Source organism: Lutjanus erythropterus, chromosome 20 (genome assembly GCF_056507025.1).
Source record: "Lutjanus erythropterus isolate fLutEry1 chromosome 20, fLutEry1.hap2, whole genome shotgun sequence".
NCBI lineage: Eukaryota > Metazoa > Chordata > Actinopteri > Lutjaniformes > Lutjanidae > Lutjanus > Lutjanus erythropterus.
The window spans coordinates 35,098,008-35,124,665 of NC_139336.1; the positions used below are offsets into that span (position 1 = coordinate 35,098,008).

A 26,658-nucleotide genomic window follows, 5' to 3' on the forward strand; every position below is an offset into this window, starting at 1 on the left:
CACTCAAACCACCTAAAGTACTACTGGAACTCCCTTACTGACAGCTAGAACACCAATGGGACTCCTGCATACTTAGACCCTTTCCCAAAACTGCCTAAACCACTTAAAGGACCCTTGATCTCCTAAATGACTGTAACAACCACAGAACAAACCCCAGGGAGAAATAGAACCTCATAAGTGACCACTAGAACCACCTAGTAAATAAGATAAACCCCTGTGTAGACAGTTTTGTTAAGCCCTCAGAACAGTTTCAGAGTTCTTGTGTTCTGTATGGAAACATTTGTTCTCTTGTGAATTTGTCACCGACTGTCTAAAAATTTACTTCAATGAGCCAAAACATACAAAAACACCAGTGAGGTCCTTTAAAAGAAAAGCTGCTCATATCTGCACTTCGAATGCTGGAGAACCAAGACTCCTGTCATTGTTCTAAAGGACTCAGTCCACATTCCTCCAGTGTGTCAGTCTGCAGGTGTTGCCACAGCAACCTGAGCCGACTCAAACACACAATGCTGCTTGTGAGTATATCTGACACAACTTCAACCTCATGAATACAAAGAATGTCCGCTTTATTTCTTCAACACGTCACTGCACATTCAACTGTACTGAACATACTGTTAGTGAACCCATCTGTAGAACTTAGAACATATTTTATAACCAATGTTTTTATTTATACAAAGTCTGTTTCATATCAGCAGCCAATAAAACACAACTGTAATGAAAACAAACTAGTACACTTTGATTTTTACTCCTTGCTCTGCTGCACGCTGCACTTTGAAATGACTTTAACCTGACTGTTGATTGAGTGACCCTTCCTAAGCCCCACCCCTTTTTGGCTTTATGCTCTAATATCAGTCAAGCAAGCTTACTACCTTTATCAACTTTGTCCTTTATTATTTCCTGACCTGAGATCAGCTCTGAGCTCCACCTGACTGTGATGAAAGGAACAACACATTTTAAAGATGATTCAAAGACGCTGCTGGAGGACAAGACACAGATAAAGTTAGCTAATGTTAGCAAAACACTGGCCAACTTCCTAGCTAAAGGTTGGTGTAGATTAGCTAAGTATTTAGCTAGTGTTTTGCTAACAATGCTTAACTTCACACAACATGTAAGTGGTTAGCTAACAGTTAATGTAGATTAGCTAGTGAGTTAGCAAGTGTTTTTGCTAGCATCAGCTAACTTAAAGGGCAGATACTTTTTTTTAGTTTTTATGTCATTCATTCTGTATTTAAATCCAAACATTGAATGTCTTGAATCTGGTCTCAGTATTAATGTTTTGGCATCACGATGATATTTTTCTGAGCCCTTCTACAAACGCTTGGCGTGATGAAGATCTCCAGCTGTTCATAATATGTGGCTGTAGCCGTTGTTTAATAATAATTAATTTATATAATAATAATAACTCATTTAATGAAGGTAAACACAGTGAGGCAACTAGCAATTATTTTATTATTGATTAATCTGCCTGATTTTCACAAAGACTTACTGTCAGATGTGAGTCAATGAAAGACGATGTTTGACTGAAACGATTCGTGAAAGATCAAATAGTTTTATTTTTCCTTCAATCAACTGTTTGAAGCTCTGACAGATCAGCAGATAAATGATCCAATCATTTCACTCAGTTTGAGTTTATTACAGGCCTGTGACAGCTGCAAATACCACATTCATTTTTTTATTTATTTCTCGATGTCAGGATGTCAAAAGAATTTCAACAAATATAATGAAAAAGCTTCAGAAATATATTTATAGGATCAACTCTTTTAAAACCAAACACAAAAAATCAAAGTCACTCTGAACTAAAAGAAGAAGTGATTCAGAACTTCACACAACGTGTCAATAATTAAAAAATATTAAAAATAATAAAAAGGTTGTGATGTCAATGATTCACAGCTTCCAGGCGTTTCTCATCATTAGAATAAAGTAGACGTCGCTGTCGATGGACGCGCTGACTCCACAGTAATAGTTGACAAACTCCTCTTTGGTCACCTGTCAGAGGAGACATTTTACCGTCAGTGAAGACAACAGCACCACCGCCACCGTGACCATGATCGCCACTGTGACCGCCACTGTGACCGCCACCGTGACCACCACTGTGACCGCCACCGTGACCATGATCGCCACTGTGATCGCCACTGTGACCGCCACCGTGACCACCACTGTGACCGCCACCGTGACCATGGTCGCCACTGTGACCGCCACTGTGACCGCCACCGTGACCATGATCACCACTGTGACCGCCACCGTGACCATGATCGCCACTGTGACCGCCACCGTGACCATGATCGCCACTGTGATCGCCACCGTGACCATGATCGCCACTGTGACCGCCACTGTGACCATGATCGCCACTGTGACCGCCACTGTGACCGCCACCGTGACCACCACTGTGACCGCCACCGTGACCATGGTCGCCACTGTGACCGCCACCGTGACCATGATCGCCACTGTGACCGCCACCGTGACCATGATCGCCACTGTGATCGCCACCGTGACCATGATCGCCACTGTGACCGCCACCGTGACCATGATCGCCACTGTGACCGCCACTGTGACCGCCACCGTGACCGCCACTGTGACCATGACCGCCACCGTGACCGCCACTGTGACCGCCACCGTGACCATGATCGCCACTGTGACCGCCACTGTGACCGCCACTGTGACCGCCACCGTGACCACCACTGTGACCGCCACCGTGACCATGATCGCCACTGTGACCGCCACTGTGACCGCCACCGTGACCATGATCGCCACTGTGACCGCCACCGTGACCATGATCGCCACTGTGACTGCCACCGTGACGATGATCGCCACTGTGACCGCCACTGTGACCGCCACCGTGACCATGATCGCCACTGTGACCGCCACCGTGACCATGATCGCCACTGTGATCGCCACCGTGACCATGATCGCCACTGTGACCGCCACCGTGACCATGATCGCCACCGTGACCATGATCGCCACTGTGACCGCCACCGTGACCATGATCGCCACTGTGACCGCCACCGTGACCATGATTGCCACTGTGACCGCCACTGTGACCATGACCGCCACTGTGACCGCCACCGTGACCGCCACCGTGACCGCCACTGTGACTGCCACCGTGACCATGACCGCCACTGTGACCACCACCGTGACCACCACTGTGACCACTGTGACCGCCACCGTGACCGCCACCATGACTGCCACTGTGACCACCACCATGACCACCACTGTGACCATGACCACCACTGTGACCACCACCGTGACCACCACTGTGACCATGACCGCCACCGTGACCATGACCGCCACCGTGACCGTGACTGCCACCGTGACCATGACTGCCACCGTGACCGTGACCGCCACCGTGACCGTGACCGCCACTGTGACCGTGACCGCCACTGTGACCATGACTGCCACTGTGACCGTGACCGCCACTGTGACCATGACTGCCACTGTGACCGTGACCGCCACCGTGACCATGACCGCCACTGTGACCATGACCGCCACCGTGACCATGACCGCCACTGTGACCATGACTGCCACCGTGACCGTGACCGCCACCGTGACCATGACCGCCACTGTGACCGTGACCGCCACCGTGACCATGACCGCCACTGTGACCATGACCGCCACTGTGACCGTGACCGCCACCGTGACCATGACTGCCACCGTGACGATCACCACCACCACAGTCAGAGTTTGACAGTGAGGTGAAAAACAGAGAAAAAGACATCAGCTGCTTCCATCCAAACAAACAACCTGCTGCCCTCAGATGACTCAACTACAGTCCAGGTTACACTCTTAGAAATGAAGGTTCTGATTAGAACCATGAAAGGTTCTTCAGTTTGTCCCCATAGGAGAACCTTTTTGGTTTCATTAAAGTTCCACTCTTTCAGAGTTGTACCAAGAACCCAACGTAACAGGGTTGTACATAGAACCATCTTTGAGAGGTTTCACCCAGAACTCCCTATGAGAGGTTCTAAAGGAGAACCTTTCTGTAGTGTACTGGTTCCACCCAGAACCCTGTCTGAAGGTTTTATATAGAAACTACCCTCTAGAACCCACCTGAGAACCCTTTTATTCTCCACGAGTTTCATCTAAAGCCCACCCAGGGGGTTCTACCAAGAATCTTTTTGTATTCCAAAAGTTTTATCTGGAACACACCAAAGGTACTATGGAGAACCTTTTCATATTATGATAACAATATTTTTTTACAGCAGAGTTCTGTAAAGATTTCAACAACCCTTGAAGAACTCTACAACAAAGGGTTCTTCACAAACAAATGGTTCTGAGTTGAACCTTATTTTGGAACCCTTATTTCTTAGAGTGTAGTGAGGATACACAAGAACTAACGAGCTTACAGATATCTGACAGATGTTTGGATGGAAGCAGCGACAGTCTCAAGGACAAACTGATTGGTTGATTGGTGTTTTATTGATCACAGAAACCCGACAGTCCTGCTGACGTCTGTATGTTCTAGAGTTCTCTGTTCTCCAGTCTAATTATGACTTCACGTTCTCATACTGATGTTGTGGTATGAATTTCCTGAACAGGAACCACAGAACATACTGCAGGATGAACAGAGATGGAAAAGCTCCGCCCCCTCCTCCCACCACCTGGTTTTACCAGAACGCCGCTCCGTCACAGTTTCCAGGCGTTTCTCATCATCACAATAAAGTAGACGTCAGAATCGATGGACGCACTCACACCAGAATAATAATTCATAAACTCCTCCTGGGTCACCTTCACACAGCACCAATACATCAATAATCAATACTTTGACTTGTTCAATGCAAAACATTTACTTGTAATAAAGTATTTTACTCTGTGCTGCTGTAACCTTTCAAAGTAAAAGTCTCCTATAGTTCTCCCACATGTTGATTTAATATATATTTTACAGTGTAGTCATCTACATCTTAAATCTTAATTTATGCCTTTGAAATGATTGATAATAATTGTTGCTGAGACGATTAGTAGATTTATTGATTAGGCCATCTACACTGTAAATAAATCAGACAGGAAGTTAGTGGAATCAACTAAACTTTTCTCAAGTTCATTCAACTTCATTAAACTCATAGTATCTCACCTGTGGGACTATTTTAGTGAAAATTATTTTTTTAAGTGAAATATATGTAATTTATGAATTTATGTTCTTAATTTGTAAACCTGCTCTGTGTCAGAAAACAGACAAGAATTCACAAAATGAATCCTGTCACAGTTTTATCAGCTGAAAAGTCCAAACGTGAAAACGTCCGTCCAGGGACAGAAAACCCTGACGAGTCATCGGGGGAAAGTTTTCTTTTATTCATGAATAAATTCATTTGAAACAAATAACAGGACATGAAAACAAGTGTCTAGCAACGAAGATTCATCTTCATCTTATTTTGATCATTTTGAAGATTTTTGTCTCTTTTTGTTTTTTGTTTCTCACACCAGAGGAAACGTTAACGCTGCAGCTCAGAGAAAAGTATTTGCTTTAGTTTATTTTATAAAATAAATAAGTCAGTAATGGCTTATATTTTCTCAAATATCAGATTTTAAACTACAGAAATATGTCATTTGTCTTTAAACATTGTTTTACACAAAACTTTTACTTTCTAAATCTGACAGTGTCTTTGTGAATGTTTCCTTCAGATGTAACGAAACAACAAAGAAACAAAACAACATAAGAAGATGAAACGACATAAAAGATGAAACGACATAAAAGATGAAACGACATAAGAAGATGAAACGACATAAGAAGATGAAACGTCATAAAAGATGAAATGACATAAGATGATGAAACGACATAAGAAGATGAAACGTCATAAGAAGATGAAACTTCTTACGACATAAGAAGATGAAACGACATAAAAGATGAAACGACATAAGAAGATGAAACAACATAAGAAGATGAAACGTCATAAAAGATGAAACGACATAAGAAGATGAAACGACATAAGAAGATGAAACGTCATAAGAAGATGAAACGACATAAGAAGATGAAACGACATAAAAGATGAAACGACATAAGAAGATGAAACGACATAAAAGATGAAACGACATAAGAAGATGAAACGACATAAGAAGATGAAACGTCATAAGAAGATGAAACGACATAAGAAGATGAAACGACATAAAAGATGAAACGACATAAGATGAAACGACATAAAAGATGAAACGACATAAGAAGATGAAACGACAAAAGATGAAACGACATAAAAGATGAAACGTCATAAGATGAAACGACATAAAAGATGAAACGACAAAAGATGAAACGACATAAAAGATGAAACGACATAAAAGATGAAACGACAAAAGATGAAACGACATAAAAGATGAAACGACATAAGAAGATGAAACGACAAAAGATGAAACGTCATAAAAGATGAAACGACATAAAAGATGAAACGACATAAGATGAAACGACATAAAAGATGAAACGACATAAAAGATGAAACGACAAAAGATGAAACGACATAAAAGATGAAACGACATAAGAAGATGAAACGACATAAGAAGATGAAACGACAAAAGATGAAACAACATAAAAGATGAAACGACATAAGAAGATGAAACGACAAAAGATGAAACGACATAAAAGATGAAACGACATAAGAAGATGAAACGACATAAAAGATGAAACGACATAAGAAGATGAAACGACATAAAAGATGAAACGACATAAGAAGATGAAACGACATAAGAAGATGAAACGTTATAAAAGATGAAACGACATAAGAAGATGAAACGTCATAAGAAGATGAAACTTCTTACGACATAAGAAGATGAAACGACATAAAAGATGAAACGACATAAGAAGATGAAACGACATAAGAAGATGAAACGACATAAAAGATGAAACGACATAAGAAGATGAAACGACATAAGAAGATGAAACGACATAAGAAGATGAAACGTCATAAGAAGATGAAACGACATAAAAGATGAAACGACATAAGAAGATGAAACGACATAAAAGATGAAACGACATAAGAAGATGAAACGACATAAGAAGATGAAACGACATAAGAAGATGAAACGTCATAAGAAGATGAAACGACATAAGAAGATGAAACGACATAAAAGATGAAACGACATAAGAAGATGAAACGTAACGACATGAAAATGATGTAAAAGATGTAAAAAGACAAAAAAGTCTTTAGATGATGAAAAAGATGCAACAAGACTAAAACATATAGATTTAAAGAAAAAAAAGACATAAGAAGACTTTGTCCCTTACCTTTCCGTCTTTGTCATACGGAGAGTCGAAGCTGTCCAAGAACTTCCTGAACACCTGGTCCTCTGTCCACTCCCCGTTCTGGTACTTGGGGTGGTACTTGGCGTTGTAAACCCCCCTCAGGTCTTCGATGGTGATCACGCCGTCCCCCGTCTTATCCAGCTTCCGAAACGCCTGCATGACCACCTCCTTCCTGGCCTTGGACATCTGCGGCTGCAGGGGACACATTTACACCGACGTTAAAGTTCAACATGGACTCTGTCTCTGATGAGGACGACAGCTGATGACGTGCGTCCTGTCCTGAAGGAGACAGGCTGTTCCCTCAGATGGTGGACATACTTTGACAGTCCACAGCTGGCCGTGAGGATTACTTTACAGCCTGTTTCACAGCTCTAATAAACAGGAAGTGCCACTCAGCTGTTCAGGAACACGTTCCTACATTTACCCTCAGAGTGATGAGAAACTCGTCGAAGTCGATGGTCCCGTTCCCGTCGCGGTCGAACTGCTGGAAGACCGCCATGGCCTCCTGTTTCTCGATCAGGATGCCGTAGTCGTTGAGACCCTTCAGGAACTCCTTCAGGTCCAGCGAGCGGCTGTTGTCATCATCCATTATTTTGAAGGTTCTGACCAATAAGAACAGGCCATTCAGATTTATTCACAAACAAAGAAAAACTGTGTCAAAAACAACCTTTAATGTGAGGAAAAGGACACAAATATTATCTGTAAAGTTCACAAAAAGTACAAGTACTGTGCAGAATGGCTTCTGTCAACATGTTATAATTAATCATATTATTGTTGATGTGATAACATGTCAACAACATTTTAAGTTTATTTTACTTTACACACTGTTGAGTCATCTGTAAAGTAACTAGTAACAATAAATGATATAAATGATAAAGTAGAAGAAAACTTCACTACCTTAGCATTGTACTTCAGTTACTGATGGACGAAGGATATCAAACTGATCAAATCAATAATTTTACCTCACTGAACACAGGAGTTGTTGGTTTTGCTGCCTGTTATGTGACTTCAGTTGATCTGAATTAACCCTTTAAAACACTGAAGTCTCACAACAACACAAACACACTAACAGATTTTTCAAGTTGATTCTGTAACAATTATTTTCATTATTGATCATTCTGTTGATCATTTTCTCCATTAATCGATCAGTTGTTTGATTGTTCCCAGCAGTAACTTCAGCAGACAGCAGCTGTGATGTTTGGACGGATTCAGAGAGACACATGCTGCCATCACTGACGTCTTCTTCAGAGACGTCCCTGATTATTTCAGAGAGACACGTTGTGGACGTGTTCCAACAGCGTGTCTTCATAGTAAAAGAGTTCAGGTCCTAGACTGACCTGGACCTGCAGTCCAGACCTGGACCTGCAGTCCAGACGTGTCTCCCATTAAAAATGTGTGGTGCATCATGAAGGACAAAATAGGACAACAGAGACTGTGGACTGTTGATCAGCTGAAGACGAATATGAAGAAAGAATGAGAAAGAATTGACCTTTAAAACTTCAACAGTTAGTGTCTCAGTTCACAAACACTGACTGAGTGTCAGAAGAAAAGATGATGGATCACAGAGAGAAACATGAAACACAATGACTGCAGATTTACTACAAACATTAAAGTTGATCACTTTGATCAGGAAATATCTTTGTTCTGGATTCAGATGAATACAGCTGGAAAAGAATTTGTAAATCACTGCATTCTGTTTTTATTTCTGTTGACGTTGTATAAAGCTGCAGAAAATTAAAATCCTGAGTTGCAGTCCGTCAGAATTGAAGTAAAACAGTGGAGTAACCGTTGCTGCTGTGCAGCAGGAGTGTTGTTGTTGTGTGGAGGTGCAGCTTGTAAGAACCAGCTGAGCATCAGCAAACAAAACCACAGAATCAGCAACAACAACACGATTATGTGACAATAAAACCAAACACATCACAACATCCTGCAGCGTGTTGACAGGCTGAGTGCAGCACGGCGCTCTGCTCACACACGACAGGAAGACGCCGACCTCAGAGTCACCAGCATCACACAGAGCGGACCGTGGGCGGAGCTTCAACACACGTCTCTCTCTGAGGTCTGAGCACCAAGCTGCAGCAGGGAAACTATTCTGAGCTCCAGTACTTTACTTTACTCGAGTATTACCTCCTGTCCTGTGTCCTGTCATGACATCAGTGTGTGCTTACAGCTTTGGGGAGTAACAGATTACATGTAACAGGATTACATAATCAGGACACAAAAAAGGTAACTGTATTCCATTACAGTTACAGGGTAAAAAAAACATCTAATCAGATTACAGTTACATTTAATAAAACTGGGGACGAATCACACGATTACTGTTTCATAACAGATTTTAAAACAAAGAACGATAAACTTAGGATCCACAGTGTTCAGTGACTACAGTCCATCATCCAAGAAACGTTTACAGGTCAGACAAACCGCTAACGTTAGCTACGCAGACAAACCGCTAACGTTAGCTACACAGACAAACCGCTAATGTTAGCTACACAGACAAACCGCTAACGTTAGCTACAGAGACAAACCGCTAATGTTAGCTACGCAGACAAACCGCTAATGTTTGCTACGCAGACAAACCGCTAACATTAGCTACGCAGACAAACCGCTAACGTTAGCTACGCTACGCAGACAAACCGCTAACGTTAGCTACACAGACAAACCGCTAACGTTAGCTACACAGACAAACCGCTAACGTTAGCTACAGAGACAAACCGCTAATGTTAGCTACACAGACAAACCGCTAACATTAGCTACAGAGACAAACCGCTAATGTTAGCTACACAGACAAACCGCTAATGTTTGCTACACAGACAAACCGCTAACATTAGCTACGCAGACAAACCGCTAACGTTAGCTACACAGACAAACCGCTAACATTAGCTACGCAGACAAACCGCTAACGTTAGCTCCGCAGACAAACCGCTAACGTTAGCTACACAGCCAAACACCTAATGTTAGCTACGCAGACCTACTGCTAATGTTAGCTACACAGACAAACCACTAATGTTTGCTACAAAGACAAACAGCTAACATTAGCTACACAGACCAACAGTTAATGTTAGCTACACAGACACACCGCTAACGTTAGCTACACAGATCTACTGCTAACATTAGCTACACAGACAAACTGCTAATGTTTGCTACAGAAACAAACAGCTAACATTAGCTACGCAGACAACCTTAATGTTATACGTAATCCAAAAGCAACACAAAGTAATGAAGTTACATTAGTTACATCTTGTGGTACTTGGATTTGGTAACTGATTACCTTTCTTATCAGGTAATCAGTAAGTGTATCAGATTACATTTTTAGAGTAACCCTGTGTGTTTGTGTCTCTTATATAAACATATAAAACCCTCCAGGTGTTTGACAGGTGAGGGTCAGGTGATGTGGGCGGAGCTTACCTGCCCAGTCCTTTGATTCCAGATGAGCCTCTGGCCAGACACTGCAGTCTGAGCCGCTCCACCGGGTCCTCGCACTCCGACAGCCGCTGCTTGGCGTTCATCGCCATCTCTCGATCATGTCTCGATGTCCCCGCCATCACTGAGACAGAGGACGGACTGACAGTGAAACAAGCTGCTGATTGGCTGAGGCTCAGCGGTCCACTTGTTAAACTACTGTCGTGTGTTTACATCATGACACAACAACAACAACAACAACAACAACAACAGTATTTTCACTGCTGGAATGTAACTCAGAACATTTACGCAAGTACTGTACTTAAGACAAATTCTGATCTACTTGTACTTTACATTAGTATTTTTACTCCATTACATCTCAGAGACAAAACTTGTAGCTTTTACTTTGTTGCATTTATTTGACAGTTTTAGTTACTTATACTTTACTTATAAGAGTATTTTCAACAGTGGAATCTAACATTACAAGTACATTTACTCAAGTACTTAAGCGCCATTATGACATACTTGTACTGTAATGAATATTTCCAATTCATGCAACTTTATATTTCTACTTCATTACTATTAGTTTTTACTTTGTTACAATTTATTTGACAGTTTTATATTATATTATACATATGGACTACTTTTACTGAAGTGAGATTTTTTAATGCAGGACTATTATTGAAGTAATAGAAAGTAACTAAGTACGTTTAGTTAAGTACTTTACTTAAGTACAATGTTGACATACTTGTGTTGTACTCGAGTATTTCCATCTCAGAGAGAAATATTAATTTTTACTTTGTTACATTTATTTAAAAGTTTTAGTTACTCTTTACATATAAATACTCATGCAGTACTCTGGTACTTATTGAGTCAAGTAACTATGTAGCAATTTAATGGTAAACTATTAAAAAGTTCAACATGTATTAACACGTGATAAAAAAAAAATAATAATTTAATATTCTGTGATAAACACAACTGTCTGAGTACTTTATTTGTACTTTTACTACAAAGTGAATAGCCTACTCTTGTACTTCTTAGCCCTCTGCTGATAACAGAGTACCTGTTACTTCAGTCGAGGGTTTGTTTATCTGTCAGAGCTCGTGACAGCAGGAAGCTCGTGCACAAACACCTGAACAGGTGGACGATAAAACTGTAAAACTATAAAAACTGTAAAAAAAAAATAAAAAATAAAAAAACACAAACATGTTCTTCGTCTTCACAAACTCACCGACACAGGAACGTTTTTATCTTCAGAGAACAACAAACGGCCCCTCCCCAAACCTTCCACGGTTACCATGGAGACCAGTGTTCTCTCCGCTCATTGGCTCTGAAGTGTTCCTCATTAAAAACAAACACATACACACAAATACTCCGAGTACTACTAGAGATACTGCAGGTACTCAGTGTCTCATCAGATGTTACTCCATCAGACGTACTTGTGATATTTCAATACTCGATTAAAGAAAAAAAAAACAGTTTCAGACGTCAGAACAACCGGAAGCTCCAACAAATGTTTGTTAGCAACACTTCCGGTGGCTGTTTCACAGTAAAAGTCTCCCACCATTCAAATTTCAATTCAATTAAAAAAAAAAAAAACTTTATTGACCTGATGAGAAACAGACGAGAAAAACAATAATAACAACATCTGAATAAAAACTACAAAAATGTAGAGGAACTTGTGTTTTGTTCTTAGAAATATGTTTTTATACAAATGACGAAAAATGTATTTAAATAAAAAAAAAAGATATTGTCGATTTCCAGTTAATTTTAATGTATTTGTTTAATTTATAAAAACAACATAAATATATCTGTTGTGTTTCATCATAAATTATTTGTATTATTATATTGATAATCTATTGATATATATCTTATTATTAGCAGGGTATGAAGTGACTTTTAATTTATTTTGTTTATTTATTTATGTTTTGGTGAGTTATTTTTCTATTGTTTTTTTTTGTATTTTCTCTTGTCTGTCTATCTATCTATCTATCTATCTATCTATCTATCTATCTATCTATCTATCTGTCTATCTATCTATCTATTATTGGTTTAGTAATTACTTAATATTCAATAATAAGTTCTGAAAACAGAAGTCTAGGAAATATCATGTCAAGCAGACAAATGAAAGCATTGTATTTTATTTTGAAAAGCACTGTATATGTGGACTGTTGCCTTCACTGCCCTCTGGTGGTCAGAGTCAGGAACTACAACCTTACATTTCTCAGTGGGGATAATATCAATATATCAATACTGACAGGACTACTTCTATTGCTAGTAAAAATAATAATGATGATGATGATCAGCTGTGTTAACAAGCAACAGAGAGGGATAAAATAAAATAAAATAAATAGACTTTATTGAGCTCATGCTGGTAAAATTCAGTTGTCACAGCAGCTCAAGGATCAAAAGTACAGGTAGAAAAGATTCAGGACAGAAATGTTAATGAAAAATAAAAACAGAATAAACTATGGAATAGGGGAGTTATATAAACTAGAATTAAAAAATTATAGACATAAATTAAATAAAATATATACATTCTTCTCTGATACAGATAAATGGATCATTGTGCAGAATGAGTATCTAATGTTGTTTAATAAAACTGATACTAAATGAAAGTAACCTGTGAAAAGTCTACAGTGTTGCAGGTTCAAGTGTTTTCTGTGAGTTGAGTTCAGTGGAGTAATGAACTGTTGGCTCCCTCTGCTGGTCACTACAGAAATAAACATCATCAGAGTTGATCACTGTTGATCAGACATTTATTGAAAGAGAAACAGCTGCTGATGATCCAGTGAAGACACTCTGACAAACTGATTTCATCAATCATAGATTTTATTAATAATTCACTGAAAAAACTGCATCAATCAGGACACGATTTCAGGTAAAATAAATCACTAAAATATGTTGTGTTAAAGAAAATAAAATATAACATCAATGATCCATGTTTCCATGTGACCTGAATCATCTGAAACATTTCAACATTCAAAGCATGAAGACACATGAAGAAACCAGAGAATCAACCAAATCAAACAACATCACATTTCATATTTCTACATTCTGAAACATCCTCTGTGTGTATGTGTGTATATATGTACACACATACACACACACACACACACACACGGAAGTGATGATGATTCATAAACAGAAGAAACGTGTTTTGTTGTGTCACTCTAATCACACGAAGAAAACTTTATTCATCTTTGTTCAGTTTGTTTCATTCACTTGTTTTGAGTCTTTTTAATTTGATTGGCTCTTCTCTTGGATTGCCGCTCGGTAGCGCTGTTGTCTTATGAGTGTGCGTTTGCCCCGGGCTTTTATTGTGAAGGTCCTGGCGACGTGATTTCCTGTCGCCTCACAGACGATCTAGATCAGGCTTTTACTGTGAAGGTCCCGACGGGAAGCCGTCATCCTCCTCCTCGGCTTGTTTTAAAGATGGCGACGCTGGCCCGCAGCATCTCGGGTTGTTTCACGCCGTCGTGTGTTTTTGAAGCCGTTAATTCCGCGCTGACATCCTCGGTGTGACGTCACGACGAGCAGGTGACCGTGACGTCACTGTGCAGCGTTAGCGGATGCCTCGTGTGAACAGGACGGTGGTTTTATCGCTGCTGATCGTCAGCAGCTCTGTGTTCCTGCTGTTCCAGCTCTACTACTACAGAACGTACGTCAGCAAGGTGAGACACACTGTGAACAACAATGATCAATTATCGATCAGAGTATTGACCCGTGACTCCACACATACTCTGCTGCGTCAGTCCATCATCAGATGGTATTAACACGTCATCACCAGGCCTCACAGTGCGTCTCCAGCACAGTTTTGTGAGCTGGAAACGTTAACAGAAGGAGAACGTCGACAGACCTGAAGGTTCCATCACCGCAGATGAAGGAACAGCCGGATTGTTCTCATAAGTCTGGTTCATTAAAGTGAGAGATCTGTTCCATGACTGTGGTTGATGAGTCCATGCTCAGTAACCATGGTAACTGATACCACTGAACCAGCCTGCTCAGTAACCATGGTAACTGATACCACTGAACCAGCCTGCTCAGTAACCATGGTAACTGATACCCTGAACCAGCCTGCTCAGTAACCATGGTAACTGATACCGCTGAACCAGCCTGCTCAGTAACCATGGTAACTGATACCACAAAAAACATTCAAATCTCTGCTGTTTAAATTGATACGTCTCTAGTTTCTACTTGAACTTCATGTTCAGTTTGTCTTCAGTGTCGAGGAGAAGAAGAAGAAGAAGAAGAAGATGATGATGATGATGATGATGATGATGATGATGGACGTCTGTGAATAACAGAATGTTTTATAGTTGAGAATGTCAGTATTTAACTGACTCATGTCCTGCAGCAGGTTGGACATTTATCACTATTAACCAGTGTTGTGCTAGTTACTGAAAACCAGTAACTAGTTACCGTTACTAGTTACTTTATTTCAAAAGTAACTCAGTTACTTTACTGATTACTTACACCAAAAGGTAACGCAGTACTGTGAAAAGTAACTTTTTAGTTACTATGAAAAAAAAGGTCTCCCATAAAGTTTAGAGTTTAGTTTTCTTCAGCTCAGTTTCTGTTTTTGTGTATTTGCTCTCCAGGTATTTAGAAAACGTGTTTCGTCCCCTTAGCGGCGTGACGCCTGGTGTCACGCTGACCAGCGGCGTGACGCCTGGTGTCACGCTGACCAGCGGCGTGACGCCTGGTGTCACGCTGACCAGCTTCCTGAAAGCAGAAACTGGCTGCATGTCTTCTTCAACAAACCCTGCAGTGACTTTATCAAGTGTTTCCTGGTCAGCAGCAGCCGTCAGTCCCTCGCTGTTGCTCAGGTGGTGGAGGTGAAGTGACATCACAGTCTGTGTCTGTACTCTGAGCTACGAGCTTCATCGCAGCAGGTTGTTTCTGTCGGTGTTTCAGCAGGTTTGAATTCTTATTTTGGGTCGTAGATAAAATCTTTGATCCAAGACACAAATTACATTTAAACCAAAACGTTCTTGTCTTTGTGCTCCACAAAACTCAAGTAGTGAGAATATCTCCATGTAAACAAACTTGACCTGGGCTCCGCCGCCACCGCCATGATGATACCAGTCTTGTAAACAGACACGCCCACACAGCGTGTCTTCTCCTGTCTCCCCGCTGACACACACACACACACACGCACACACACACACACACACACACACACACACACACACACACACACACGGCTCTGGCTGCAGCTCAGTCTGTAGCCGAGACGACACAAAAAATAACGCAAAATAACGGAGTAACGCATCGTGTAGTAACGTTAACTGAGTTACTGAATTTAAAAAATAATGCGTTAGATTACTAGTTACTGCAAAAAATAACGGCGTTACAGTAACAACACTGCTGTTAACAAATAGAAATAACACAGTGAGTCGTCTTGTACAGCTGGAGTCGATCCGATCAGCTGCAGAGGCTTCAACACACGAGGCAGACGTTCTACCAGATGAGCTGTAGAGGCAGAACCGTGTCCATCAGAACCACATTAATGTCACGTTTACTGTGCGTGTGGTTTCTGGTCAAGATATCACCTTTGCTTTGTTAACTGTGGTAATAAGAACTCTTTATATTCTTTATCTAGTTTGATCTTTGGAGTTTGTTCTGCAGTTGAGAGGAAAATCACTCTCATGTTCTCTTCTTTTTGTGACGTCTTATCCTCGGTTCTCTCGCTTGTTCTCCGCGCTCGCTCACAGTGCAGCTCAGTTCAGCCTGACTTGAGTCGGCGTTGATCACACCAGGACTCACTTCTCACCCTTGATGGAAGTCTGAAAAACTTTGATCTGATCTACACCTTTAAAATCCAACACATGTCCTCAAATAAAAGAAAAAATACATAAAAATTAGAAACACGTAAAATATTGCATCATAAGTTAATACACATTTTTCTTCCTCCAGCCAATGAAATCAAAGGACATGATGCTCATGATTGCTGACAGCGTCAGAACACCACCAGCCAATCAGGAGGCTTAAAGACAAACAAGAACCCTGTTATCAAACCTTTAGAAAAACATTTCAGCATGAAGTTTTCATTTCCCAACATGCCTTTCTCCCGCAGCCTGGTCCTCACATCCTGAGCCGAACAGGTCACCTGACCGCCAATGACGTCCAATGGGTGAGTCGTTGCTAATGTTAGCAGCAGCACTGGAGTTAGCTCCAGTGTTAGCCTCATCATAACTGTCACTCCTCAGTTAGCGGCGATGCTAACACACTGAGCGTGCTCTGTTTGGTTCTGACAGCAAACGGTGAGGAAGTTTCTGGCGTTAGTTCAGCGCTTCAGGCTGCCGCTCTTCCTCGCTGACACTGCAGTGCTGACGCTGCTCTCCCAGGATGCTTTGCGACAGCGTGACCGGCTGGTGCGTGAGCCACACTGCAGCTTCCTGTGCACCGGCCGTCCAATCACATCTTTCGCTGTACATGCCAACCTGTGGAAGTATGACGTAAGTGATATGTTCAGGGTCCAGAGAGGATGTTTTAAAAAGCAGAATGTTTGAGTGGACTAAATATAATTTGGATGTACTTTAGACTTTATTTTTATTTATGTTGTGTCGTGGTTATCGTCATTTCTTCGTTCACTTTAATTTGGATAAATAAACATAAAATAAATAGAAAGTGTTTGCTGTTGATCGGTTATTTTTTGCCTGTCAGGCGGACTTCCTCTCGGCTGCAGAGCAGAAAGGCTTCGACCTGCTGGAGGTGCGAGGAGAGGACCCACGATTGGCCAGTCTGGACACCCTATCAGGAGAGGAGATCCCCCTGCACCTCCTGTTCCGTCTCCATGGTTACATCATCCAGGTGAGTGAGACCACATCACCCAGTGACTCCTAGCAACCAGAAACGCTTAACGATGTCGAACCACCTGTAAACAGAAGCAACAGCGAGCAGTCAGTCTGCACCGTCTACAACACCGTCACCTCCAGGTCTCAGGTGTGTTTGTGCTCAGGTGTGTATTTTGTCCCAGGTGGTGTTCCTGTACGAGCGCAGTGGGAACTACCTGTGGCACGGTGCGTTACGCCTCAAAGCCGACACGGACCGAAGCTTTGCTCCCTTCAAACTGCTCGACTACGGACGCCACGCTGGAGCGTACGACAGGTGAGAACAACACGAGTCACGTGATTAATCATTTTCATGAATCTTAAGATGTAGGTTTGTAGTTTTGTCTCTTCCTGTGTCGTTTTTGACTCGTCTAATGAAACGTGTTTGTTTTGTGTTTGGCGCCTCCTGCAGGCCGGAGCTGGTCCTGACCGTCTTAGACGGCCTCGATGTTCGAATCCCACGCAACGTTTCACGCTTTCTGTTTGAGCAGCGACACGCCCACTTCTTGGAGTGCCGTTATCGGGACGCCCGCAACTTCCTGCAGGTCAGACACCGTGCAAGGCTTTTATTGTGAAAGGGGAGGAGTAAGAGAGAATTATTTAAAACTGTGAAAATTATGTCAAGTATTCTTTTAAAAATGAAGTTTAATGATGAAAATTAAAAATAATGAATTAAAGGTGAAGAAGTTTCTCTTTCCCACTGTGTGTAAATGTAGCTGTACCCTGATGACTCATCGGCGGCGGCGGTGGATTTCAGGAAGAAAGTGAAGTCATTGCTTCATTTAGCCGCTCGAACGCTCGCTCACCTCGACATCCCGTTCTGGCTCAGCAGCGGCACCTGTCTGGGTAACATGCTGACATCACAGTACAATCACATTTAACATGCTAACATTACAGAACAAAAACATATAACATGCTAATGTCACATTATAGCCACATGCTAACATGCTAACATGACAGTATAACTCAGCACTCTGTCTCCTTGTATGTGGACTTGTGTCGCCCCCTGCAGGCTGGTTCAGACAGTGCAGTATCATCTCATACAGTCGAGACGTCGATATTGGGATTTTCATCGTAGACTTTAGGTCAGACATCGTAACAGCGTTCAGGGACGCCGGCCTGTCACTCAAACACAAGTTTGGAAAGGTGAAAATGGGCTTATTTTATTGTGAAGGAGTTCTTTTATTTTGAAGTGTCTTTTTGCAGCTGTTGTGTCGTTAGTTTTTGTTGTTATTTTGTTCTGATACAAACCCGTTCTAAAGGCGGCATGTGTTTTATTTTGAAGGCATGTGTTTTATTTTGAAGTGCAGGTGCAGGACAGTCTGGAACTTTCCTTCCTGAGTGATGATGTCAAACTGGACATTTTCTTTTTCTATGAAGACGGAGACGTCGTGTGGAATGGAGGAACGCAGGCGAAGAGTGGCAGAAAGTTCAAGTTAATCAACTTTATTATATTAAGTTCAATATTTCTTATTTAAATATTAAACTTTGTCATTATTGTTATTATTGTTGTTATTATTATTGTTGTTGTTGTTGTTTCCTGATTCATTTCCACTCGGCAGCAGTGAGGATAAATTAAAACACTTGTTAATAACAGGAAATGAATGACTTAATGAACTTTATAAATAAAGTTTTTTTGTTTTTTTTTTCATCAGGTACATCTTCCCTCGTTTCTCGCTCTGCTGGGCGGAGCTTCTGGAGCTGAAAGTTCGCGTTCCTTGCGAAACGCTTGACTATGTGACGGCAAACTACGGCGCCACCTGGAGTGTCCCAGTGAGGAGCTGGGACTGGAAGTCATCGCCTAGCAACGTGCAGGAAAATGGGGTGTGGCCTCCAGACGAGTGGGCGGAGCTTATCCAAGTTTACTGACTCTGAAACTATAAATAACGAATCGCAGCAGTCAGCTGTCTTTGTCTGGAGGCCCTGATGATGCTGCATCAGGTGACCACAGAGAGATGGAGTTAAGAACAGGATGTTCTAAGGGAGAACGATGAGAGGAACCCTGACCACCACTTTAAACTGGAACCAGTCCCACATGATACTGGTGTGACTCTGTCCCACAGTGAAGGAGATGTTTTATTGATGGATTAATATCAATTGATCGATCAATTTTCTAATTACTGTTGTATCAGCTGCACCGGCAGCAGCCAATCAGGATCAAACATCATCACAGTCATCACTGTTTATCAAGTTAAATCTGTTCATGTTGTCTTCACTGCATGATGATGTCAGCAGGAACCCATCAATCAGCCGTCATACGTTCTCCATGTTAGTTGGGGCCCCGCCCACTTTTCAGCTGTCAAATCAAAGTCCTCCAAACGTTAAGTCCTGCCCCACTTTACTAAACAATACAGGTCTTTGAACTGGTCACATGAAATATTTCATATTTAATGTAATAAGTACTGTTACATTACTGAAACATTACAAGTACAAAGTAATCTTTTCAAAACTACTCAGAGTATTAGTTACTTTTTAATTGTTCAGGTGTCTTGATGTTAATGACGTCTCAGTTGATATAATTTGTGTCACATGACAGAATGAACAGAATCTGAACAGACTATAGACATTATTACTCTGTAACACTGGTTCCCAACTTGTGGGTCCCAGCCCCAGCAGGGGTCTCTGAAGCTTCACAGGGGGTCGTAAGAGCTTCATGATTTTTAAAGTCATAGTTCACCCAAAACTGAACTTTCTCTCAGTGTCTCCTCCTCCTGTTCTGATGTGAGGATGATGAAGATCTCCAGTTCATAAAACTCCTGGAGCTTCAGCAGAAAACTGAACTGCAGACAAAATCCAGAACAACTGAAGTGACCAGTTTGAAATGTAAAAAACTCTGAATGTCTCCATGCCGACCATGATGAAAGCAGTTTTAACCTGTTTCACTTCATTTTATTTTGTCCTGAAATCTTTAACAAACTGACACTCACACACACACACACACACACACACACACACACACACACACACTGGCCTGACAGAAACTAAATGTTTGATGGAAAAGAAGAGCTGCATGTTGGCCACCAAACTCTGTTCATTTTTTCATCATTTTTATGAAACTGTTCTGTGTAACAGAGCGCCGTGCTGTTGTCCACCTGCATCCAGACCTCAATTAAGTTCACCTCCTTTTTAAGAATTTGTCAAACTGTCCTCTGGAGGGCGCCGTGGAGCCACTGCAGCAACCAAGAACATTTTTAAAAAGTTTCTCATACAGATAAAAAAAAAAAAAAAAACTTGAACATGATTCAGACTGAAGTTGTCAGTTAATGTTGTCTGCTCAACCTCTGATTATTGATTACTGTGTTCTGTAATTTATCGTGATGCGTTTTTTAACCAGCCAGTGGAACCAAAGGAAATACCACATCTGTGGCCAATAAAGATCATTATTATTATTATTATTATTATTATTATTATTATTATTATTATTATTATTATCAAACATGTATTTTACATGACCACATTTTTGTTCTTACAGAAACATAATCAGGTATCCGTGTTAGTGAGCTCTCCACCAAACTCTGTTCATTTTTTTAATAGTTCTGACTTTAGTCTGGGCAGCAGGACTGCAGTCAGTAAGGATTTGGCTTTGGGCCCAGTTGGTCGCAGATTCAAGTCCAGCTCAGACCAGATAAGTATGGTGTGGACTGGTAGCAGGAGAGGTGCCACTTCTCCTCCAGGGTACTGCTGAGGCACTAAACTGTTTAGAGAGACTGTTTCTGAGCAGCATCCATCACACTCCCACAAACTGTGTGTGTGTGTGTGTGTGTGTGTGTGTGTAAACCCCATTAACAACAGAGTGAGGAAAATGTAAACTTCCTCCAGGACTAACGCAGGATGTTCTTCTTACACCAGTCAGGTCTCTCCACCAAACTCTGTTCATTTTTTCATTATTTTTATGTTTTGGTTCATTAAACACTACTGTGTCATATGAGACCACACATTTTTCTTCTTATACAAACGTATAATCAGGTGTCAGTGAGCTCTCCACCAAACTCTGTTCATTTTTTCAGCATTTTTACTCAGAATTAAACATCACTTTGTTACAACACCACCACCGGACACCAGTCAGGTCTCTCCACAAAACTCATTTTTACTCAGGTCCATCGGGTCCTCGTGTCACGTGCCCGGTGTTCGGGTATCGTGCGGTGTTGTCACTCGGCCTTGGTATCACCCTGACCCTCCTTGTGGACCACGAGCCCCTTACTGATCAGGTCCGGGACCTCCACGGCGAGCCACGGTCCGAGTCCGAGCGCCATGAGATGAGCCAGGCCGAAGCGCGGGGAGTTTTTGGCCCACAGAGGAGCGAAGTGTTCGGTCAGACAGATGCGGCCGCCCCGGTACATCTTAGCGGTCTTTCCGTCCAGCTCCGGGACCGCCACCTCAGGCGCGGTGTCCGGATACGTCACCGGAATGTCGAACTCCACGCGGAATTCGTAGCGCAGCAGCTCGTGGATGAACCAGCAGGTTCCGGTCCAACGGGTCCCGTCCGGACTGGACTCCAGGCGGAACCAGTCGTTGTCAGCCTCCTTGTTCTGCTCCACGAACCGGATCAGACTCTGGTACTCCTCCTTCAGCCTTTGAGGCCACAGCGCGCGGTCCCGAGGACCCGCGTGCGTCTTAAGCAGCGGGATCTGAGATACCGCCCGGCGCGTGGCCTCGTCCGCCATCTTGGCTCAAAAACAAGACTAAGGAGGTAAAAAAAGAGACGGGGACCGGGTCTGTCTCAGTCCGTCTGCTGGACTCTGACGTGGACTTCAGGTCTGCTCCGAGTCAACGGGAACACTTCCGTTTTCTTCTTCTTCTTCTTCTTCTTCTTCTTCTTCGTCCTCTGTGGGGTTTGTTGTCGGCCGAGGCGCGGTGCTGCCCCCTGCTGGACTGGAGAGAGGAGCAGAAGGAACAAACATTTCTTAAATGTGAATATTTTCTGGTTTGTTTCTGTGGACGAAACACTGGTTGGTATTTTCCAACATTTTATGGATCGCATGATTAAATTAATTGCTAACTATTCTGATAAGTGTACATTTATGTGCTCCTCATGTTTGGACCTATTTTCTATGCTTATGCTTAGTTTATGTTAAACTAAACTAGTGCAACCTTTATACCAATAAATTAAGACCAAAAAAAAAAAAAAGAAAGTTCTGTGATTTCAGCCTCTCAGATGTGAATATTTTCTGTTGTCATCCTTCTGACTGTAAACTTTGGACAAAATAAGATATTTGAGAAAATGGATCACAGATTAATCAATAATGAAAAGAAACATAACTGCAATCCTAATATTGTTATTTATAGGTTGACTTGAGATCAGATTTGGCTGCGTGCAGTCCCTCTCTGTCGTAGAACATCTTTGTTCTTGTAGTTTGAGGCCTGTCCAGTGTTGAGAGCGACCTGACTGCAGACCTCTGTGCGAGGTTGTTTCAAGATGGTGGCAAGACCTGAAAAATCTGAGGGCTTAATGCACAAACTCTCTGTAGAACTTTTCTCTTGTTGCCAAATTTGTAAAGACATTTCTCTGATAAAACAACGCAGCCTTCCCATTCATATCCTGTCACTGTTTCAGCCCCGGACCTACGTGGCAAGTGGAGTTAACGTTCACTAGCTTTAAGCTAACAACAGGTGCTGACGCTGAGAAACTCAGGTGAGGAGGTGGAGTCTCCTCTTCTGCCTGTCAAGCCAAAGATGATGAAGTGTACATATCCTGTCTGAGCAGCCAGTGAAACGTCAAGCCAAGAAGGTAAAAAGTGGCCAAAAGGAAGAAACAGATCCCAGCAAAACCTCAACTTACGAATCAAATATCAGAATCTCACCTGTCACCAAGAAAATCAATGAAGAGCAGACTAAAGTGATGAGGCTGCTCACTGCAACACAGTTCAGACAGACCAGGCCTCTGAAACCTTCACAATCAGAAGAAACATTTTTGGACAATAAAAGGGTAAAAATCTGTGTGGAGCCGCAGATATTAAAGGCTCTCTTTTCCCTGAAGACAGTTTTTTGGCAGCCAGATCTTATGGAGACTCAAGGAGACGAGCCACCGTCACAGTTTAGAGGAAAAACACACCGAGACATGGACACAGTCTTTGATATTTTAGTTGATGAAATATTGACACTTTTTTTAAATTTAGTGTACAACATACTGCAGTAGATTTTAGAGTTTTGTGTCCAACTCAAACTTTTACAAACTTTCTGCAGACCTTTAGTTGAGGTCATTCACTTTTCTTCTTTAGATAAAGTTAAAGTTAGAGAGACTCAAACTAATTGTTTTTCAAAATTTGGTCACAGTTAACTGTGAACCTGATTTGTTACTGTTCTGTTGCCTCAAAATTAAATGGTTTACGCTAAAAAATTTTTTTTAAATACAACATTTTGGGGTTTCTAAAATTCAAATATTAAAATTTCTCTAAAGAAAAAGTAAATGATCTCAACAAACGATCAGTAGTTGGTAAAACTTTTTCAAAAGTGAAGAATCTGTTTGGGCTCAGATCTGATGTTCTGTGTCTGTAGGATGTTGGCTTGAAATTTTGAGCTGCTTCAACTTTTTCATAATCCGACAACAATGAAACATGAAAAATATTTAAAAATATAATGTTATTCATTTCCATATCATTTTCAAATCCATATTATTGTATGTCATTAACATCCTCTGTAAGACACTTCACTTGGACACATTCTCCCCCTTTTTTAATATCATTTATTGGATCCTTTTCCCTTTTAATCAAAATAATTGATCAGTATTTGATCACTCACGTTGCTCTACAGATGCCTGCTTGAGTCAATAAACTGAGAAAATAAAGTTGATCAAAATCAAAAAACGTTGTTTACATTTCTAAACAGTTTGGTGTTTACTGATGCTGATGATAAACGTCAGCGGCAGAGTCGTAGAGAGCGAGCTGACACGGAGCGGCGTTCACCTGCTGTTGGTATAAAACTTTATTAACACAGATGTAAAACTTCAAACAGCAGGAGAGAAAATAAATAATGACTTCATTAGTTTTCCATATAGGAGGAACCTTCAAAATAAAAGCTGGTCAAATTGCTTGGACAGGAAATACAAAAACAATTGAACAATTCATTTCCATATCATTTTTTGCCAAAGTGTCAGGGAGCCTCTGGAGAGGAGCTGAAGATCTGCAGAACCCTGGTTTAGAACCCTGAAGTTCTTAAACAGCTGTTGTGTTCAGCTGTTTTGTGCGTCCATTGAACTGTAAGTAGTTTAAATCACTTATTCATATAGTTTGACATGTTCATTACCTGTAGAAATGATTTGTTCCCTTTGATCATGCTCATTACAGGGTGTCAGAGTTCTGTCGTGTTTCCACCATTTATACTTTGTGAGTTTGATGATTGGCACAAAGCTGATCAATAACTTGTTAACTAGTTTGTGTTTGTTGAATCCACAGTTGAATGTTTGATGCCTGTTAACTGTAGGTTGTATAGATTCACTGATGACAGTCATATATTTACATACATGAGTGACGGATGACTGTGATGTCATGGTTCATGTCGTGGTGACGAGTGACGGATGACTGTGATGTCATGGTTCATGTCGTGGTGACGAGTGACTGATGACTGTGATGTCATGGTTCATGTCGTGGTGACGAGTGACTGATGACTGTGATGTCATGGTTCATGTCGTGGTGACGAGTGACGGATGACTGTGATGTCATGGTTCATGTCGTGGTGACGAGTGACGGATGACTGTGATGTCATGGTTCATGTCGTGGTGACGAGTGACGGATGACTGTGATGTCATGGTTCATGGTGATGAGTGACTGATGACTGTGATGTCATGGTTCATGTCGTGGTGACGAGTGACTGATGACTGTGATGTCATGGTTCATGTCGTGGTGACGAGTGACTGATGACTGTGATGTCATGGTTCATGGTGATGAGTGACTGATGACTGTGATGTCATGGTTCATGTCGTGGTGACGAGTGACGGATGACTGTGATGTCATGGTTCATGGTGATGAGTGACTGATGACTGTGATGTCATGGTTCATGTCGTGGTGACGCGTGACGGATGACTGTGATGTCATGGTTCATGTCGTGGTGACGCGTGACGGATGACTGTGATGTCATGGTTCATGTCGTGGTGACGCGTGACGGATGACTGTGATGTCATGGTTCATGTCGTGGTGACGAGTGACGGATGACTGTGATGTCATGGTTCATGTCGTGGTGACGAGTGACGGATGACTGTGATGTCATGGTTCATGTCGTGGTGACGAGTGACGGATGACTGTGATGTCATGGTTCATGTCGTGGTGACGAGTGACGGATGACTGTGATGTCATGGTTCATGTCGTGGTGACGCGTGACGGATGACTGTGATGTCATGGTTCATGTCGTGGTGACGAGTGACTGATGACTGTGATGTCATGGTTCATGTCGTGGTGACGAGTGACGGATGACTGTGATGTCATGGTTCATGTCGTGGTGACGAGTGACGGATGACTGTGATGTCATGGTTCATGTCGTGGTGACGAGTGACGGATGACTGTGATGTCATGGTTCATGTCGTGGTGACGAGTGACGGATGACTGTGATGTCATGGTTCATGTCGTGGTGACGCGTGACGGATGACTGTGATGTCATGGTTCATGTCGTGGTGACGCGTGACGGATGACTGTGATGTCATGGTTCATGTCGTGGTGACGCGTGACGGATGACTGTGATGTCATGGTTCATGTCGTGGTGACGTGTGACTGATGACTGTGATGTCATGGTTCCTCGGTGTAGCAGGAACTCAAGCCACTTCAGATACATATTATGACTGGGTTTAATAATTATATGCATTTTCTTTCTGACTTTGTATTTTTTCTTTACTCGTCTCTTTTCAGAAACCACACACACAGACACACTTCTGTAGACCCAGTATATTTCTGTACACCAGTAAAACATTCAAACTGGAACTTGTGGACTGTCAGTGGTTTGAGTCACTTCAGTGGATCCAGGTGTCTGAGAAGCTTCTGTCAGCCACCTTCTTATAACTACAAACAGGCTACAGGTGATCAGTGATCCTGGTCCTCAGAGACACTGTCCTGCATGTTTCAGATGTTTCTGCTCAAACACACCTGATCCAGATGATCAGGTTGTTATCAGGTTTCTGCAGAGGCTTGATGACGAGCTGATAATGATCAGAAACATCTCAAACATGCAGGACAGTGTCTCTGAGGACCAGGACTGACAAACTCTGATCTAACAGGATGT

At 41.9% G+C, this 26,658-nt stretch overlaps 3 protein-coding genes across 5 annotated transcripts; 1 reads left to right on the plus strand and 2 right to left on the minus strand.

Moving 5' to 3' along the window:
- Positions 1-1,503: 1,503 nt before the first annotated feature.
- Positions 1,504-12,343, minus strand: capslb (calcyphosine-like b). Of its 3 annotated transcripts, none has more exons than XM_084746038.1 (6): positions 11,850-12,343; positions 10,625-10,763; positions 7,644-7,821; positions 7,202-7,411; positions 4,606-4,722; positions 1,504-1,986 (listed from the first exon to the last, which is right to left on the minus strand). In XM_084746038.1, the coding sequence occupies exons 2-5, from the start codon at positions 10,759-10,761 to the stop codon at positions 4,621-4,623; spliced, it is 627 nt and encodes a 208-aa protein (XP_084602164.1). In that variant the 5' UTR covers positions 10,762-10,763; positions 11,850-12,343; the 3' UTR covers positions 1,504-1,986; positions 4,606-4,620. The 3 variants fall into 3 exon arrangements, with proteins under 3 accessions (XP_084602164.1, XP_084602162.1, XP_084602163.1); XM_084746036.1 differs by having other exon boundaries at positions 11,682-12,343; XM_084746037.1 differs by lacking the exon at positions 4,606-4,722 and having other exon boundaries at positions 11,682-12,343.
- Positions 12,344-13,925: 1,582 nt separating this feature from the next.
- Positions 13,926-19,700, plus strand: fktn (fukutin). The gene is made up of 10 exons (XM_084745865.1): positions 13,926-14,292; positions 16,698-16,754; positions 16,879-17,079; positions 17,288-17,434; positions 17,601-17,731; positions 17,867-17,999; positions 18,171-18,300; positions 18,467-18,600; positions 18,765-18,889; positions 19,110-19,700. Exons 1-10 carry the CDS (start codon positions 14,191-14,193, stop codon positions 19,321-19,323), a joined length of 1,374 nt encoding a protein of 457 aa, XP_084601991.1. The 5' UTR covers positions 13,926-14,190; the 3' UTR covers positions 19,324-19,700.
- A 1,748-nt stretch (positions 19,701-21,448) lies between these two features.
- Positions 21,449-22,270, minus strand: ufc1 (ubiquitin-fold modifier conjugating enzyme 1). Its single transcript, XM_084746582.1, has one exon. It carries the CDS (start codon positions 22,116-22,118, stop codon positions 21,603-21,605), a length of 516 nt encoding a protein of 171 aa, XP_084602708.1. The 5' UTR covers positions 22,119-22,270; the 3' UTR covers positions 21,449-21,602.
- Between the last annotated feature and the right edge of the window lie 4,388 nt (positions 22,271-26,658).

Bases quoted from the DNA above. Each gene is read 5' to 3' on its own strand.
- fktn (XM_084745865.1), top strand. From the start codon at position 14,191: ATGCCTCGTGTGAACAGGACGGTGGTTTTATCGCTGCTGATCGTCAGC. The intron at 16,755-16,878 runs GTGAGTCGTTGC...TGGTTCTGACAG, and splicing joins CCGCCAATGACGTCCAATGG to CAAACGGTGAGGAAGTTTCT. The intron at 18,601-18,764 runs GTGAAAATGGGC...TTTGAAGTGCAG, and splicing joins TCAAACACAAGTTTGGAAAG to GTGCAGGACAGTCTGGAACT.
- capslb (XM_084746038.1), bottom strand. From the start codon at position 10,761: ATGGCGGGGACATCGAGACATGATCGAGAGATGGCGATGAACGCCAAG. The intron at 7,822-10,624 runs GTAAGCTCCGCC...CTTATTGGTCAG, and splicing joins GGAATCAAAGGACTGGGCAG to AACCTTCAAAATAATGGATG. The intron at 7,412-7,643 runs GTAAATGTAGGA...TGTCCCCTGCAG, and splicing joins AGTTTCTCATCACTCTGAGG to CCGCAGATGTCCAAGGCCAG.
- ufc1 (XM_084746582.1), bottom strand. From the start codon at position 22,118: ATGGCGGACGAGGCCACGCGCCGGGCGGTATCTCAGATCCCGCTGCTT.